This window comes from Petromyzon marinus, chromosome 38 (genome assembly GCF_048934315.1).
Source record: "Petromyzon marinus isolate PM22_M1 ecotype Great Lakes invasive population chromosome 38, UKy_Petmar_22M1.pri1.0, whole genome shotgun sequence".
Lineage (NCBI taxonomy): Eukaryota > Metazoa > Chordata > Hyperoartia > Petromyzontiformes > Petromyzontidae > Petromyzon > Petromyzon marinus.
The window spans coordinates 10,256,596-10,272,515 of NC_133704.1; the positions used below are offsets into that span (position 1 = coordinate 10,256,596).

At 51.7% G+C, this 15,920-nt stretch overlaps 1 protein-coding gene across 1 annotated transcript in view; it reads left to right on the top strand.

The window, feature by feature from the left end:
* The first annotated feature begins 302 nt into the window (after window positions 1–302).
* The window catches only part of LOC116950310 (small G protein signaling modulator 2-like), a 171,520-nt gene continuing 155,902 nt past the window's right edge, over window positions 303–15,920 (top strand). The window contains exon 1 of the mRNA XM_076072471.1: window positions 303–1,656. Within this exon, the coding sequence (XP_075928586.1) occupies window positions 1,594–1,656 (63 nt within the window). The 5' untranslated portion in view covers window positions 303–1,593. The remainder of the gene's footprint in view (window positions 1,657–15,920) is intronic.

A 15,920-nucleotide genomic window follows, 5' to 3' on the forward strand; every position in this document is an offset into this window, starting at 1 on the left:
GTACTAATTTGAGGCTGAGTCGACCCACGGGAGGCGCAGTACCCGGTTCAGATTATTCGTCACCGACGTTGGCCCTGAGCGGGAATCGAACTCGGTTCGCCGGGTTCGCAGCGCAGCGCTGACCGCTACACCGCGCACTAACCCCTACGCTTCGTATCCGCCGGTGGAAACGAGCCACCTCTGCCATGCATGTGCGGGTGACAATCGAGGGCGAGAGGTGGTGCTTGCTTCGGGTCTGGAAACCCCTTCCCCCCCCCTCCCCTCTGCAGAATAGTCTCTCCCATGCATCCCTCCTCCTGGAGGTTGTGCACACTCACGCACGCGTGTGTGGTGAGTGTTACACAGAGAGAGAGAGCGAGAGAGAAGACACGGGCGTTACACGAGCTCTTGTCAGCTGCTCAGCCAAACCGCGCACGTAGCCTCCACCGCGCACGCACTAGCGACGTCACCGCCAAGAGCTCCTACATCAGTCCACGCGCGCGAGAGAGAGAGAGAGCGTCAGAGAGAGGGAGCCTGAGAGAGAGAGAGCCAGACAGAGAGAGAGCCAGAGAGAGAGAGAGAGCCAGAGAGAGAGAGGGAGAGCCAGAGTCAGACAAAGAGAGCTGCACACGACAGACACACGCAAACATAACAAACGTACAGCGAGGGAGGCTGTTACAGGAAGGGTATTCGATTAAAGTCGTGCATACAGACGCACTCCACACGCGCGCGCACACAGCGTGGCGTGTGTATGCGTAGAGAGTTGCAATTTGCGAGCGCCTGCCGTCATCACGTCGCCAGAAGCAGTAACAACACGAGCGGCACCAGCGCCTGTGCCGGGAGGTCTTCTCGGGGAAAGACATCGCGTGCGAAGAAACAGCAGCAACTCGGCACCACCACCACCACCACCACGATCATCATCCTAAACATTATCATCAGCAGCTTCAGTGTCTCCATCACTTGCATCACCACCTCTTTCAGCATTATCATCATCACCGCAACGGTCTACATCATCACCACCAGCATCATCGTCTCGACGTTCATCGCCATCATCAGCACCACCAGTAGCACCTCCACCAGCACCATCATCAGAACCCACCAGTAGCATCATCATCATCAGCACCACCAGTAGCACCTCTACCAGAACCATCATCATCAGCACCTCCACCAGCACCATCATCAGCACCACCAGCAGCACCTCCACCAGCACCATCATCAGAACCACCAGTAGCATCATCATCATCAGCACCACCAGCAGCACCTCCACCAGCACTATCATCATCAGCACCTCCACCAGCACCATCATCAGCACCACCAGCAGCACCTCCACCAGCACCAGCATCATCATCAGCACCACCAGTAGCATCATCATCATCAGCACCACCAGCAGCACCTCCACCAGCACCACCATCATCAGCACCACCAGCAGCACCTCCACCAGCATCATCATCAGCACCACCAGCAGTACCTCTACCAGCACCACCATCATCATCAGCACCTCTACCAGTACCATCATCATCATCGGCACCACCAGCAGCACTTACATAAGCACCGTCGTCATCATCATCGCCTCCATCAGCAACTGCACCACCACCACCATCACCTCTCCGTGCCATGGAGCCGCCAGAAACAGTTTCCGAGCTGCGCCAGAGGCTACTGAAGGGCGTTAAGAAAGAGGTAAATACATTACATCTGTAACGTTCACAACGCTGTCATCATTACAATAAATGCAAGGTATATGGTAGTACCGTGTTGAAATATAACGCATAAATGCAATGTATAATATCATTATCATCATCACCACCACCATCTGTAAACGTTACGTGTATACATTATGTCTATATTACGTATTGTACCATCTTTACAGTCTGTTATATTCCTGTGTCTGGCAGCAATATGGTTCAGGAGCTGCGTGCCAATGTCGAGGTTCTGCTGCTAGCCACGTCGAGAGAGGGCATCAGGAGCGAGAGCCGGCGTTACGGGCACGTTACGCGCCTGTAAAACGTGTAAAATGTATATAGCGTTTCATATTTAACCTCATACAGAGTACACACATCGTGTGTTTTGAATAATGCAAAGGCGCCTGAATGAAGAAACTCGTGCTGCCGCTGCTGCTGGTGGTGGTGTTTGTTGTTGTTGTTTGTGGTGGTGGTGGGCGAGTGTTCAATTCAATTCCCTGTTGCGCTTAGCCGGGGGTGGGGGGGGGGGGAGACATCCAGACGCGCATGTAGCAGCAGCAGCAGGAGGCAACAGATACAGATCCCATTCATAATCAAGATTTTTGGGTTAGATCGCGTTATTTTATCAATGTGTCGCATTCATTCTGGCAAATCGCCCGAAGATGCTTGATGTATCTTGACTTAAAGTTTTTGTGACTGCAAGAATTCAGATTCTTTGGGTCTTTCGGTAGAGTCACGGAGATAGGTTCAAAGAAAATAACAAAAAACCACGACGTTTCGATCGCAACACAAACGTTCGTCATCAGAAAGACGAACGCCATCAGGAAGACGAACGCTTGCGTTGCGATCGAAACGTCGTAGCTTTTTGCTATTTTTCTTTGAACCTTTCTACGTGACTTTACCGAAAGACCCAAAGGATATGCCGGATGTAATTTCTAGCGAAACGTAATACTCAAAAAAATTTAAATGCCGTGGATTCACTCTTCAACACACCGGTGTGCTAAAGTAGTGTCAACGTGACACATTTTTTTTGTTTATTGATTGACCGTGTCGGGTGTCGGAGGGTTTGCGACACATTTATAAAAAAACCGCGATCCAACCCAAAAAAAAAATATTATTATCAATAATACTGGTCTCGAAATCCTACTACGTGTTAAGCTGCACAGATCCCGTTTAATAGGCTCCGCTGTTGGTCGATGTTTGTGCCGGCGACGGCGCGAGGTTGCGCGTCGAGCCCTCCTCCTTTGGCTCAAGCGGGGGCAACGTTTCTCTTCCGACGGTGGAGGAGGAGGTCCCCGATTCATTTGTGTTTACCCCGCGACTGATGCTGTCATAAATCGCGAGCAATCGCTGCTTGCCCACAGTCACTCACGTGCATCAAACACGCACAAAAAAAAACAAAGACAAAGATCCCCCGTATAGCCTGGAACAGACTGTTGGTGCAAGTGGCTGTTAGCGAGCACCTATGAAGGTCGGCACGGCACGGCACGCAAGGGGGTGGGTGACCAGCGCCACGCCCGGCCGCCTTTGTCTCCCCAGTGGCGATGTTTTTACGCACCGCACCAGATACTCGTTTGAGGCTGAGTCGATCTAGGGGAGGCCCAGAACAGTTTCAGATAATCGTAACTGATGTTGGTCGTGAGCGGGAATCGCACTGGGGTCGCCAGGTTCGTAGCGTAGCGCACTAACCGCTACATTACCGCTCCTCACACACTCACACACTCCACAGCACACACTCACACACTCCACAACACACACTCACACACTCCACAACACACACTCACACACCACACACTCCACACCACACACTCACACACTCCACAACACACACTCACACACCACACACTCCACACCACACACTCACACACCACACACTCACACACCACACACTCCAGACCCCACACTCACACACCACACACTCACACACTCCACACCACACACTCACACACCACACACTCCACACCACACACTCACACACCACACACTCACACACCACACACTCACACACTCCACAGCACACACTCCACACCACACACTCACACACTCCACACCACACACTCACACACTCACACACCACACACCACACACTCACATACCATACACTCCACACCACACACTCACACACTCCACACCACACACTCACACACCACACACTCCACACCACACACTCCACACACTCACACACTCCACACCACATACTCCACACTCACACACCACACACTCCACACCACACACTCACACACTCACACACAATTCACCACTCTCACACACTCCACACACTCAAACACCACACACTCCACACCACTCACTCCACACCACACACTCACACACCACACACTCACACACTCCACACCACACACTCCACACCACACACTCACACACCACACACTCCACACCACACACTCACACACTCCACACCACACACTTACACACCACACACTCCACACTACACACTCACACACCACACACTCACACACCACACACTCCACACTCCACACCACACACTCACACACCACACACTCCACACCACACACTCACACACTCCACAACACACACTCACACACCACACACTCCACACCACACACTCACACACCACACACTCACACACCACACACTCCAGACCCCACACTCACACACCACACACTCACACACTCCACACCACACACTCACACACCACACACTCCACACCACACACTCACACACCACACACTCACACACCACACACTCACACACTCCACAGCACACACTCCACACCACACACTCACACACTCCACACCACACACTCACACACTCACACACCACACACCACACACTCACATACCATACACTCCACACCACACACTCACACACTCCACACCACACACTCACACACCACACACTCCACACCACACACTCCACACACTCACACACTCCACACCACATACTCCACACTCACACACCACACACTCCACACCACACACTCACACACTCACACACAATTCACCACTCTCACACACTCCACACACTCAAACACCACACACTCCACACCACTCACTCCACACCACACACTCACACACCACACACTCACACACTCCACACCACACACTCCACACCACACACTCACACACCACACACTCCACACCACACACTCACACACTCCACACCACACACTTACACACCACACACTCCACACTACACACTCACACACCACACACTCACACACCACACACTCCACACTCCACACCACACACTCACACACCACACACTCCACACCACACACTCACACACTCCACAACACACACTCACACACCACACACTCCACACCACACACTCACACACCACACACTCACACACCACACACTCCAGACCCCACACTCACACACCACACACTCACACACTCCACACCACACACTCACACACCACACACTCCACACCACACACTCACACACCACACACTCACACACCACACACTCACACACTCCACAGCACACACTCCACACCACACACTCACACACTCCACACCACACACTCACACACTCACACACCACACACCACACACTCACATACCATACACTCCACACCACACACTCACACACTCCACACCACACACTCACACACCACACACTCCACACCACACACTCCACACACTCACACACTCCACACCACATACTCCACACTCACACACCACACACTCCACACCACACACTCACACACTCACACACAATTCACCACTCTCACACACTCCACACACTCAAACACCACACACTCCACACCACTCACTCCACACCACACACTCACACACCACACACTCACACACTCCACACCACACACTCCACACCACACACTCACACACCACACACTCCACACCACACACTCACACACTCCACACCACACACTTACACACCACACACTCCACACTACACACTCACACACCACACACTCACACACCACACACTCCACACTCCACACCACACACTCACACACCACACACTCCACACCACACACTCACACACTCCACACTCACACACCACACACTCACGCACTCCACAACACACACTCCACAACACACACTCCACACCACACACTCACACACTCCACACCACACACTCCACACTCACACACCACACACTCCACACCACACACTCACACACCACACACTCACACACTCACACACCATACACCACACTCACACACTCCACACACTCCACATCACACACTCACACACTCACACACCACACACTCACACACTCCACACACTCACACACCACACACTCCATACCACACACTCACACACCACACACGCCACACCATACACTCCACACCACACACTCCACACCACACACCACACACTCACACACTCCACACCACACACTCCACACCACACACTCACACACTCCACACCACACAACAACAACAACCGCCATTCGCCACTAAATGGCGGTGATGTCACCACGACGCTTGTGCCAGGCTATGTGCACCCTGAGGCCACGTGAAGTGTCGAACGCCCGCTGGCAGGAGGTCACGGGGCAGACCCAGGTGCCATGGGTCGACTGACTGAGATGAGTGGCCGATGCACCACCTGTGCCCCCTACTGTACCAACCTGCTGTGCTTTAGCCACCCGGCGCTCCGCTCGTTGTTCTGAGCGTCGCTTCTCCGCCCTCCGTTGTTGTTGGAGGGCGACTGCCTCCAACTGCCCAGTAACGTCCTTCACGAGCCTCCTCCACAGAGGCCGATCTTGACACCGCTGGTACCAGTCATCGGCAAGTCCACTCAGCTCCACGTCCTCCTGTACCACATCACTCCATCTCTTCTCTAGCCCGTGCCGCGCCCGCTTAGCCCCCTCAATCCGGCCGAATAAAAGCTGTTTCGGCATGTGGTGGCTGGGCATGCGGGCTACATGACCCAGCCATCGCAGCCTTCCCCGCTGGAGGAGCTCACCGATGGGACCTTGCCCAGATCTTTCAATGATTTTTGAGCTCCTCACACAATCCAGTCTGGTTAAACCCAGGATGGATCGTAGGCAGGCCAGCCTAAATGTGTCTAACCGGCGAAGATGTTCCATTAGGGGGGTCCACGTTTCGCAAGCGTAGAGAAGGGAGGGAATGACCGTGGCCGAGAAGACCTGAAGCTTAGTGCGGAGCGACAGACCAGGTAGCTTCCACACAGCGTTACGCAACCGATGAAAAGATATTGCCGCTCGACTGATTCGGAGTGAGACCTCTGCTGTTAAACTGGAGCCAGTCATAAGCACACTGCCTAGGTATGGGAAACTCTCCACTCTCTTCACAACTGCCCCATCACCGATTGGGAGTTGTGGGGGTGGAGTGTCCGATGGTACAAAATACCCAGGCAGGTGCTTAGTTTTGGTGGGGCTGATGGTAAGGCCCCACCTCTTAGTGGCACGCTCCAGTCTCAGCAGCAGCGTCTCCAACTCCTCCTCCGAATGTGCAGCTATTACCAAATCATCAGCATACATAACGTGGTTGAGCAATAGGGAGCCATCCCTTGACCGCACCCGGGCGTCGATCAGCCTCCCATTATATCTGTACCATATGGAGATTCCCCCGGTACAGCTATTGAAGGCTTCACGAACTACGTGGTCAAAATAGATGTTAAATAATGTGGGAGCCAGAGGACATCCCTGTCACACCCCAAGGTTAACAGGGAATGGCTCTGACTCCCGGCCACGTAGTTTTACCCGGGCCCGCTCACCATCATGAAGGTCCTTAATCATCGTGAGCAGAGGGTCAGGTACTCCAAAAGCACGAAGAACAACCCAGAGCCCAGGCCTACTGATGGTATCATAGGCCTTGACCAGGTCAATGAAGCAGAGATGTAGGTCTTGTTGGAATTCCCTACACCTCTGCTGTAGCAGACGGACAGAAAACATGGCATCTGTGCAGAACCGTCCTTTCCTGAAACCGCATTGGGGCTCCGCAAGCCTCTCCTCAGCGTGCCTGGCAAGGCGATGTTGAATAATCCTTGCCAGGACCTTTCCCGGCACACTGAGGAGTGAGATGCCCCTGTAGTTACAGTCTGTGCGGTCCCCCTTCTTAAAAAGGGGGACCACCAGGGCATCCTTCCAATCCTGCGGAACCCGTCCAGTGGTCCAGACTGTTGTTATGATGTCATATAGGGCAGTCTGTGCACAAACGCCGCCCTCCCTCAGCATTTCGCTTGGGAGATCATCTCTGCCCGCTGCCTTTCCTGGTCTCAGACTCCGGATCGCCTTCAGTACTTCCTCAACAGATGGCACCTCAGCCAGTCACTCACAGGGGGTGACTTCTTCCAATATTTGAGGCACCGCAGCCTCAGCAGGGTCATCATCACTTTGTGCCATGATGTTTTCCTGGCTGAGGGATTTTCCCTCCCGCAGGACCTCACAGAAATGCTCAGCAAATCTGCAAACCTGTTCCTGGGGGTTGGAGATTGGATCACCGTCTTTCCCCTAATGATGGTAATAGGTGTGGCGCTGCAGGTTACTTTTTTGATGGCGTTAAATAGAGATTTGTGATCGCGGGCCACTGAGGCAGGCTCCATCTCCTCAGCAACTCGCGACCACCACCCATCCTTGCAGCGCCTCACGGCTCTCCGAACCTCCGAGCGCAGGCTGCGGTAAGCCTCCTTATGTGGGATTCTGTAGCCGATGACATTGGGCCTGTCGCTTTTTCTCAACCATCCTGAACACCTCCTCTGTCTGCCAGGGTCTCTGGGGAGGTCTGGACCGCGTACCCAAAGCAGCCATTGCAGCTGCTATAGTCACAGTCCTCAACCTCGCCCATTTACTCTCAACATCAGGAGGAGTCGGGGACGATGCCAATCCCAGCCGCAAGCGATGATGAAATTCTCGCTTGCAACTTTCATCAGATAACTGAGACCAGGCCACTTTAGGTTGGAATGGGGTCCTGGGTGTACACCCACCACCGGAGTGGAAGAATGGCAGGCGCATCTTACAGATGACTAGTCAATGGTCAGAGGGCAAATCAGCTCCACGGTAGGTCCTGGTGTCAAGGACATGGGCTCGCATCCGCTGGTCCGTCACTATGTAGTCCAGCAAATGTTCTTGCTTGGACCCGGCATGCATCCATGATGTTGTGTGGATGCGCCGATGCCGGAACAGCGTGTTGGTAATTACAAGTCCATGGGCTGCACAAAAATCTAGCAGCCTCCTACCGTTGTTATTGAGCTGATCTGGCCCATGCCCTCCAATCACTCCAGACCAGGTGCCAGCATCATGACCAACTCGGGCATTGAAGTCACCCAACATGATGACTATCCCGAGGTGCCACTTTAGCCAGCACCTGTGACAGGAGGTCATAGAAGGCATCTGACTCATCGGCTTTGCCTGCATCCCTCCACGGATGTTCGTCTTCGGTGGGGGCATAAGTAACCACGACCACCACTCCTTGCCTCCGGTTGATGGGAAGGCAAGCCCAAAGTAGCCTGGGGCTTACAGCTTCCCACACCTCACCGCCACGCTCCCATGCCCCCTTCATTCTTTTGTTCAAAAGAAGAGCCACACCCTGTTGTTTGGGAGTCTGCTGCCCCGAGTAGAAGACTGTCCACCCCTCATGGTGGCAGGAGCCAGAACCGGTCCACCGGACCACCTGAATGCCACAGAGATCCAGGCGGTACCGGTCCAGCTCTCGACAGAGGAGTAGCAGCCTCTCCGCAGTGAGTGTTCGAACATTCCACGTGGCCATCCGTAGTGGCTTTTCGTTGTTTCTGGAGGAGCCCCGAGGGTAGAGATTTAATCTCCTGGCTCACATTGGGGTTTGGCCAGGGGACGTCATAGACGCCTGTCCTCCCGGGGCCTTCGACACAAGCTTATTAGTTACATATTTCAGTTTAACTCGTGGTTTAGTGGTAATTAATTGAAGGTGGAGGGGTTACCAGCCCCTCGCACCCGTCCAGAGCCCCCGTTTAGCCACTGTGGTGGACAAAGACGCCATGAGGGGAGGAACCAATCGGAATTGGCCCTCCCCCCACAGCACTGTCCACGACAGAGTTGCCCGTCCGGCACCGGACGAGCAACCCACACACATTCCACACTCACACACTCCACACCACACACTCCACACACTCACACACCACGCACTCACACACTCCACACCACACACTCCATACCACACACTCTACACCACACACACACCACACACTCACACACCACACACTCACACACTCACACACCACACACTCACACACCACACACTCACACACTCACACACCACACACTCACACACCACACACTCCACACCACACACTCACACACACACACCACACACTCCACACACTCACACACCACACACTCCACACCACACACTCACACACACACACCACACACTCACACACACCACACACTCACATACTGCACACTACACACTCACACACCACACACTCACACACCACACATCAAACACTCACACACCACACACTCACACACCACACACTCCACACCACACACCACAACACTCACACACTCACACACACACCACACACTCACACACACCCCACACTCACATACTGCACACCCACACTTACACACCACACACTCCACACCACACACTCACACACTCCACACCACACACTCCACACCACACACTCACACACACACACCACACACTCCACACACTCACACACCACACACTCCACACCACACACTCACACACACACACCACACACTCACACACACCACACACTCACATACTGCACACTACACACTCACACACCACACACTCACACACCACACATCAAACACTCACACACCACACACTCACACACCACACACTCCACACCACACACCACAACACTCACACACTCACACACACACCACACACTCACACACACCCCACACTCACATACTGCACACCCACACTTACACACCACACACTCCACACCACACACTCACACACTCCACACCACACACTCCACACCACACACTTGCACACTCACACACCACACACTCCACACCACACACTCCACACTCCACACCACATACTTACACACTCACACACCACACACTCACACACCACACACTCACACACACACCACACACTCCACACCACACACTGCACACCACACACACACCACACACTCCACACCACACACTCACACACCACACACTCCACACCACACACTCACACACTCACACACCACACACTCACACACCACACACTCACACACACACCACACACTCCACACCACACACTCACACACACACCACACACTTACACACACCACACACTCACATACTGCACACCCACACCACACACCCACACACTCCACACCACACACTCCACACCACACACTCACTCACACACCACACACACCACACCACACACTCACACACTCACACACCACACACTCCACACCACACACTCACACACGCGTGCCCACTTGTGATGTTTGATGTCAGCTGTTGGGAAATATTTTGCGGGGTAATGGCCGAACCTACACGGCTTGCATGAAACGCGAGGCAAATGAGACAGACGATATATCTTTACTTGACCAAGTAAGGCCCCACTTGAGCTATATAGTTCTCTTTCACAAGCGACCCTGGCGATCACGAATAATAGTCAAATTAAGTTGCTTATCGTCGCGTGGAAATGCATAGCAGCCAAATACTCTCTAAAGCCACGTTGATTCTAAACGTGCAGGGGGGTGAAAAAACCGGAGGTCCCGCAGAAAAATCAACGCGACCAAGGTGGAGATAGACACGCAAACTCCAAAATATACAGCAGCAGGCATCTTAAGGGTTGGAGATCGAGCCCACAACCTCCTGTATACCAGGCGAGGGAGTTAACATTTTGATAGCGTGGCGCCCTGTGAGGGTTTTGCCACGTCACAGCCGCGGTGATGGCAGCAACGTAGCTGGAGTGAATTGTGTAATTAATAGAGTTACCAAACAGGAGTGAATATATTTGCAATTAAATGCCCGCTTTCTCCTGCCTTATGGGAGGAAACATGTTATTGACAATGCATGAACAACTTAACCTGTAAATTGTGTTTATGGTGTAATAATAGTATGCGACATACGATGGGTATTTATTTCAATATAATACTGTGAACGTATTCATCACATACCGACAATTGTATAGGGTGTCCGTCATGTTATCATCCATCATTAAATAATTATAATTAGTAGTTTGAGCTCGGTCGATAAAATGACGCACACACACACACTTGGTCATGGAAATGTAATCGTATGCTTTTCCCTTACGTGTACACTCTGGCATTATATGTCCACAATGCCGTGTGTGCACACACTGCGGTGCATTCTCTAGTTGCTGACAAAAAGCGGGCAGCTTAGAATACGTGGGCTGCAAACTGTGAGTGCGGTTTAAAAAAAAACACAATCATTTCTCAACACATATTTTTTTGTTATCGCTGCGTGGGCAGCGGAGCAGTTTGTTATTTTTTTTGTTATTTTCTTTGAACCTATCTACGTGATTTTACCGAAAGACCCAAAGAAAATGAATGACCAAATGTTACAATGCGGCCATCCCAGCAGGGGGGGGGGGGGGGGGTGGAGCGGTGGTGCAGCGGTTAGCGCACTCGGTCGATTCTCAGCCACGGCTGATGTGAGTGGCGATCTGTTATCTGAACCAGTCAGTCCTGGATCTTCCCTCCCCTTCCACGCCTTTTGACGTCCTTCCTCTATGTCTAACACCGTTTGAGACTCGGCTCTAAAGAAAGCTGTCTCTGGTGTGGACTAATCAGTTTCAAAGACAATGCATATATTATCAGAGCATGTTTTTTTTTTTGTTTTCATTCTGACCACACGTAATGTGGTTAATGCAGACATGATTCCTTGTCACAGGTTTCAGTTTGGTGTTTTAACATCTTAACACCTGTGTTGTTGCCAGAAAAAAGGGGAAGCCTATTCTCATAAGTGAAGATGCTTCGCTCTGGCGATGTGACGGCGCTGCCTTCCAGGATTCTCGAACAGGTGGAAATTCAAAAGGGTGGGGGTGGGGGGTGGGTGGGTGGGCAACGACGCCGCTTTTAATGAGACGCAGAGCACAAGTGGTCGGTGCTGGCACGGTTATTAATGGTCAGCGGGTTGTGCCAGTGGAATAAACGCGCCCCTGCCGACTGCCGCGGGTCAATTAGCGGGGGAGTCACACGGCGGGGAGATGCCGCTGCTGTGCGCTTGCCAAATCCACCAGGCGTTCGTTAACGGTGGCCACCCCCCCCTACCCCCCCGCTACCCCCGCAACTCGCACCCCCGATTAATTTCGTGAATCACCCGCTTCCCACTGGCTCGTGGCCGTTGTAGTTGATGGGGGAGTCCTCGGGGGCAACGGTGGATGAGCGAGTATCGTGAACGATGCGAGGAACTTCACCGCTTCGCACGCGGGCGCAGCGCTGCCGATTAGAAGTCGTTAGGGCTGGGGACAGATTGATACATTAGTCGTCGTCTGTTTGCCGACTTATCTCTGCCTTGTCGTGATTTTCCCACTGGCGGGTGGGGGGGTTGGGGGGGATTTCCTCCTGCATCCTCCGAGCACATTGTCCTTTGCCCAGAAACCATCACGAGGAAGCAAGTTACATTCGTTATCCGCGTCCATGCGGTTTTCATAATTGCCGGTGATTTACACATTCAAGTATTAATTAGCCCCCGACACCCGCTAACAACGGCCCTCCCTCGGGTAAGATTCCACCCATCGTGATTTTCCACGACAGTGGCGAGACAAGGATCGGTGCTCCTCCTCCTCCTCCTTCTCCTCCTCCTCCTCCTCCTCCTCCTCCTCCTCCTCCTCCTTCTTCTTCATTGTCACCGAGCCAGCTCCACTGAGCTCATCCGATCGCCCACCTTCACCAAGTACGCACGAACGTTGAACTTCTTTCGCGCCGTACGTAGCCAACCGACGGATACGCGTTCGTCGAGATTTTGTTTTTTTTTCTCGAGTTGTTGAACGATCTTTCTTCTGATCCTCCTGATTCTCCTGATCCCCCCCAACGCCGGTTTGGCTGACACCCCCCCACCCCCCCCCAAATCAATCGGCAGGTTTCCCCACGTGACGTATGTATGTTGAACTTCTTCGGCACCGTTCGCGGCCCAGTCGGAGGTGGCGGGGTGCGGACAACAATTTAAACACAACAAGAGCACTTCTTGATGAATGAGTTTGTCAATCTAGATGATGACTTAACAGCGCGCAGCCCTAGCGGCTTCCTGAAACCGGAAGGAAGAGCATTCCAGGCGGCCGCGGAAGCGCATCTGAAGTGAGTGGTTGTAAAGGCGGCGACTATTTATCACTGAGCACGTGGATGAATGTGAAGCTTTGTTTGGCGTCGAGTTTGGAGAGGCAGCACCTTCGGCGCCGTCTCATCACTGGGGCCACGTACGCTGGAAGACGACGTCGTACACAGGGGCTCATACGCTACCTTTTTGGTTCTCAATATGACGAGCAATCGTATTCCGTGATATCAATATTATTTCAATGACGATGATCATGATGACGACATCGTGTTTCAATTGTTAATGGTACGATCTGTCCTCCTGTAACGCTGCGTGTTTTCATAACGCGAATTGGATATAATGCGATTAATGTATTAGGGAACACTTTTTTTTTTTAAATATTATATATTTAACGCGGATGCAAATTGGATATAACGCGATTGAATGAACAGAACTACGTCACGCAAGTAGGAATACAAGCGGTCGTACAGCCGCCTCGGGTTAGCATCACACGAAGGCATCGGGGATGCTGCTGGATGCTTCTCAATGCTACCCACGCGTGTCTCGGCCTTTGTTCAGCCTGCGTACGCATCTCACGTGTTATCGCGGACTGTGCTTTACCCTATGTTATATCTTATTATGACGCGATTTTTCCACAACGCGGTGTTTTTCAGGAAAACAACGACCGCGTTTTAGGAGAACGGACTGTAGTGTGAGAATGATTATTTAGAGACATATTGCAATGCATAGATGTATCGACAAGTGTCTCCAGCGAGCAATCTCAATCAACCAATGGCTATTGAGTGATTTTTGCCCACTTTTGAGGTCCGGCATCACGCTCACAAAAAATGCAAAATTTGCATTTTTGAAAGGGGGGAACATTAGTTCAGATTCTTGGTGTATTATTCAACCTTCCGTACTTCTCTTGGCTGTCAAACGATAGGCAGACAACTCTCATTTCTAGATTTGAAGCTTTCGTGACTGCAAGGATCCACATACTCTTTGGTTCTATTCGGTAAAGTCACTCTCATACCTGTCAACCCCTTATCATTGCCGACCTTATTAGACAGACCAATGCAGACCTTATTGGTCACCCCGTGCCCCTTTAAATCTCATCCTACAAAGTCCCATCACAAGGGAGAAACATCACGAACAAATTGACAAAGAAAAAAGATTGCCCATATTGAAACTTGCTATAAGCCGCGTGGACCTGAAAACTAAATTTCCCTGTACAAGAATACTGCTAAACCGTATGGGTCGACAGCGATGAACTCTAAGTAAATCAACATCGTAGCGTGGTGAATCACTTGTTGCAAATGTTAGAACATCTGCTCTGGTGGTTGTAAAATCTCTCGATGCCTGCCAACACTCTAGGCCAAGATTGACATGGCGAAGAGACGGTCAAAACAACATCGCACTGGCGATGTTGTCACCTCGACGATAATTACAAAATCAGCGGGCCGGAATGGCGTTTTAAATTAAATATAAATTAAAAAAGAAATTAAAAGCTAAAAACCACGACGTTTCGATCGCAACACAAGCGGTCTTCATTAGGCGCCTGATGAAGACCGCAAGCGGTCGAAACATCGTGGTTTTTTGCCTTTATTTTTAATTTAAATGTATTTTTTTTATTTCATATTTATTTTCTATCTACGTGACTTTACCGAAAAAACCAAGAATATTTTTTTCACCTGTCCCTTTCCCCGGATGCGCGAAGGCAACCGTTGCAATAAAACGTTTGAAAAATTCAGAAGCAAAAACAACAACAACAACAACACTCCCGTTAAACAAACAAAAACCTGCCACACACTGCAGCCATCATTCAGGGTCGGAGAAAAAAAATCTCGCACTTTGTTTCTTCTGAGCGACAAATATTTTGACATTTTTGCCGGTAGGATAACATTCGACTCCTGCTGGCTTGCCCATTGCCTGTATCCTTCCATCCGGCAGCAAAAAAGATTAAAAAAACAAAACCTCCCACGATACACAGCACCGTTGTCTGATTTATTCTTCTGAGGCCCACTCACTTGCTCGCTACATGGGACTCAAGGTGTCGACTCATTGCCCTGCCGTGGCGTATTCACCTCCATGAGCCATGAGC